This window comes from Cherax quadricarinatus, chromosome 53, assembly GCF_038502225.1.
Source record: "Cherax quadricarinatus isolate ZL_2023a chromosome 53, ASM3850222v1, whole genome shotgun sequence".
Lineage (NCBI taxonomy): Eukaryota > Metazoa > Arthropoda > Malacostraca > Decapoda > Parastacidae > Cherax > Cherax quadricarinatus.
Window position 1 is genome coordinate 10,070,573 of NC_091344.1, and position 2,785 is coordinate 10,073,357.

The 2,785-nt window shown below is 40.3% G+C and overlaps 1 protein-coding gene across 1 annotated transcript; it reads right to left on the reverse strand.

Annotated features, from left to right (window-relative positions):
- Positions 1-1,987: 1,987 nt before the first annotated feature.
- LOC138854231 (uncharacterized) lies at positions 1,988-2,785 on the reverse strand. Its single transcript, XM_070096247.1, has 2 exons — positions 2,631-2,785; positions 1,988-2,485 (listed from the first exon to the last, which is right to left on the reverse strand). Exons 1-2 carry the CDS (start codon positions 2,763-2,765, stop codon positions 2,036-2,038), a joined length of 585 nt encoding a protein of 194 aa, XP_069952348.1. The 5' UTR covers positions 2,766-2,785; the 3' UTR covers positions 1,988-2,035.

A 2,785-nucleotide genomic window follows, 5' to 3' on the forward strand; every position in this document is an offset into this window, starting at 1 on the left:
AACAGGAAAATAAACATGCCACATATAAACTAAATAATGTAGAGCTTAATACTACTGGTTGCTAAAAGGATTTAGGAGTTCTGGTTAGCAGTAATCTAAAACCAAGACAACAGTGCATTAGTGTTCGCAATAAAGCTAACAGAATCCTTGGCTTCATATCCGGAAGTATAAATAATAGAAGTCTTCAGGTTATTCTTCAACTCTATATATCCTTGGTTAGGCCTCATTTAGATTATGCTGCACAGTTCTGGTCACCGTATTACAAAGTGGATATAAATGCTCTGGAAAACGTACAGAGGAGGATTACAAAGTTGATTCCATGTATCAGAAATCTTCCCTATGAGGATAGGCTGAGGGCCCTGAATCTGCACTCTCTCGAAAGGCGTAGAATTAAGGATGATATGATCGAGGTGTATAAATGGAAAACAGGAATAAATAAAGGGAATGTAAATAGCGTGCTGAAAATTTCCGGCCAAGACGGAACTCACAGCAATGGTTTCAAGTTGGAAAAATTCAGATTCAGGAAGGATATAGGAAAGCACTGGTTTGGTAATCGAGTTGTGGATGAGTGGAACAAACTCTCGAGTACAGTTATAGACGCTAATACGTTGTGTAGTTATCAAAATAGGTTAGATAAATACATGAGTGGGTGTGGGTGGGTGTGAGTTGGATCTGACTAGCTTGTGCTACTAGGTCTGATGCCGTGTTCCTTCCTTAAGTGGAAGTGACCTGACTAGGTGGGTCATTGGGCTAATCCGGGGGGGCAGGGACATGGACCTGCTTCGCACGGGTCAGTAGGCCTGCTGCAGTGTTCCTTCTTTCTTATGTTCTTATGTTCAAAATATTACAGCAATCTGGAACAAACTGCACACTCTAATTGGTGATCAGCTTGACTGCAGAGGTTGACTGTTGTCTTCGTTCAGCAGGACATGACAAGTTAATCGGGTTCCATTTTGTTATCTCATTTTTTCTCTGTCATTATTATAAAAATAAGGGATTTGTAATCTTTAGTGTCGGGAATAAAATTCCAAGTACGTATATTGACTCACTGCTATATTAATCCTTTGTAAGGATAATATAATCTAAAGTGTTTATTTAAAATACCTATATCAGAGAATATAAATGGTTAACAAACCGTGGCAGAAACCATTAGCTATCACTGTCTTGTTGTTCCCCTCCTCATCTATCCTTATTTCCGGCATCAGTGAGCGGGTCATCTTATGACTAAGGTCGTTGCCTATGGCCGAAATATTTACATCGGTCTTTACGTGTGGTTCAGTTTCGTTCAAGTGGTCTCTCATCTTTCACAGGAAAATTCGTTTCGCCTCTGAAGACAAAACAGTGACTCTTTAGGAGGCTGTTGTTTTCTTTTAGCAAATTTAAACGGCAGGACTTTCATTCACAATTTTTTCTTACTGACTTGTAGTTTAGTCATGTGTGTACCCTTGCTGAGGTAGCTGCTGATTCTCTTAATCAGTTTGATCACATTTAGGTACACGTTGAACTTTTTATGCAACACAAAATGATGAAACAACAAAATGAACAAATTAGTTATCAGATGTGAAACTCAGCGAAGACAATACACGTATAAAGCATATTAACGTTATTAAATTCACGAAGAAGCGCTAAATCCGTAAATACCAAGAAGCACTTGGGGAATATGGCTCGGAACAATAATCAGATTTTATCCAATAAAGGGAAGGCAACTCTAAATTCCTTTAGTGAAGAGATTTTCACTCTCATCATGTCACTTCCCATTATAGAGTATATGGTATAGTTAAACCAAAAGATAGCCATAAGAATAAAAATTATATTTCCTTTGGCAAACGAGGATGAATTGTTTCTTCTGATATGATGGCGGTGATCTTCGTTTTATCACGTAAACACGAAAGTTCTCACAGTTTATGAAGGACTCATTCATGGTATAAAATATACATATGCATATATGTAAATGTACTGTTTATTAAGCAAACAATGTTAGCCTCATACCTACATACGCATAAAACATGTCGAAGAATAACAAGTCAATTGATATTTACTTAAAGTGTGGTGGGGGTGGGTAGGATGTTGGGTGGGTTGGGTAGATAGACTCATGTTCAGGCTTGTACTCAGGCTCATAGTGTGGCTTGTACTCAGGTTCATACTGTGGCTTGTACTCAGGCTCATACTGTGGCTTGTACTCAGGCTCATACTGTGGCTTGTACTCAGGCTCATACTGTGGCTTGTACTCAGGTTCATACTGTGGCTTGTACTCTGGTTTATACACAGGCTTGTACTCTGGGTACTTCGCTTCACCATCATAGTTCACCACAGCTTCCAGACCGCCGCCGTTGTCTGCGTAGTTGACAGTTTGCTTGCGGCCGTCGGGAAGGTCCACGTTGTAGGTACCTTCGGTCTTGTAACCGTCGCGGGTCTCTGAGTGACCGAAGTTGGCGCCTGAGTAGTGATCAACCACGGCATAGTTGAAGGCGTATTTGGGAGGAACCTAGAGAGACATAGTATATACTTTATATAACTACAGATTGTAAAGCTATTCATGAAAAAAATATTGCTAACATTAACAAATATTTATATACAAATATACAGTTGTAGCTGCGAGTTATATACGAACTATGAACACACTTCCTTACCTCAGGGTAATGAGGTTGGTGGTGGGGTGTATGATAGACAGGTGGAGCATGGTGTACAGGTGGTGCAGGTGGAGCATGGTGTACAGGTGGTGCAGGTGGAGCATGGTGCACAGGTGGCTCACCAGCTACCACCATCAAAACGCAAGCGATAACGG

Excerpts from the sequence above, each read along its gene's own strand:
- LOC138854231 (XM_070096247.1), bottom strand. The coding sequence starts at position 2,765 with ATGGTGGTAGCTGGTGAGCCACCTGTGCACCATGCTCCACCTGCACCA. Across the intron at positions 2,486-2,630 it reads ACCAACCTCATTACCCTGAG|GTTCCTCCCAAATACGCCTT; the intron begins GTAAGGAAGTGT and ends ATGTCTCTCTAG.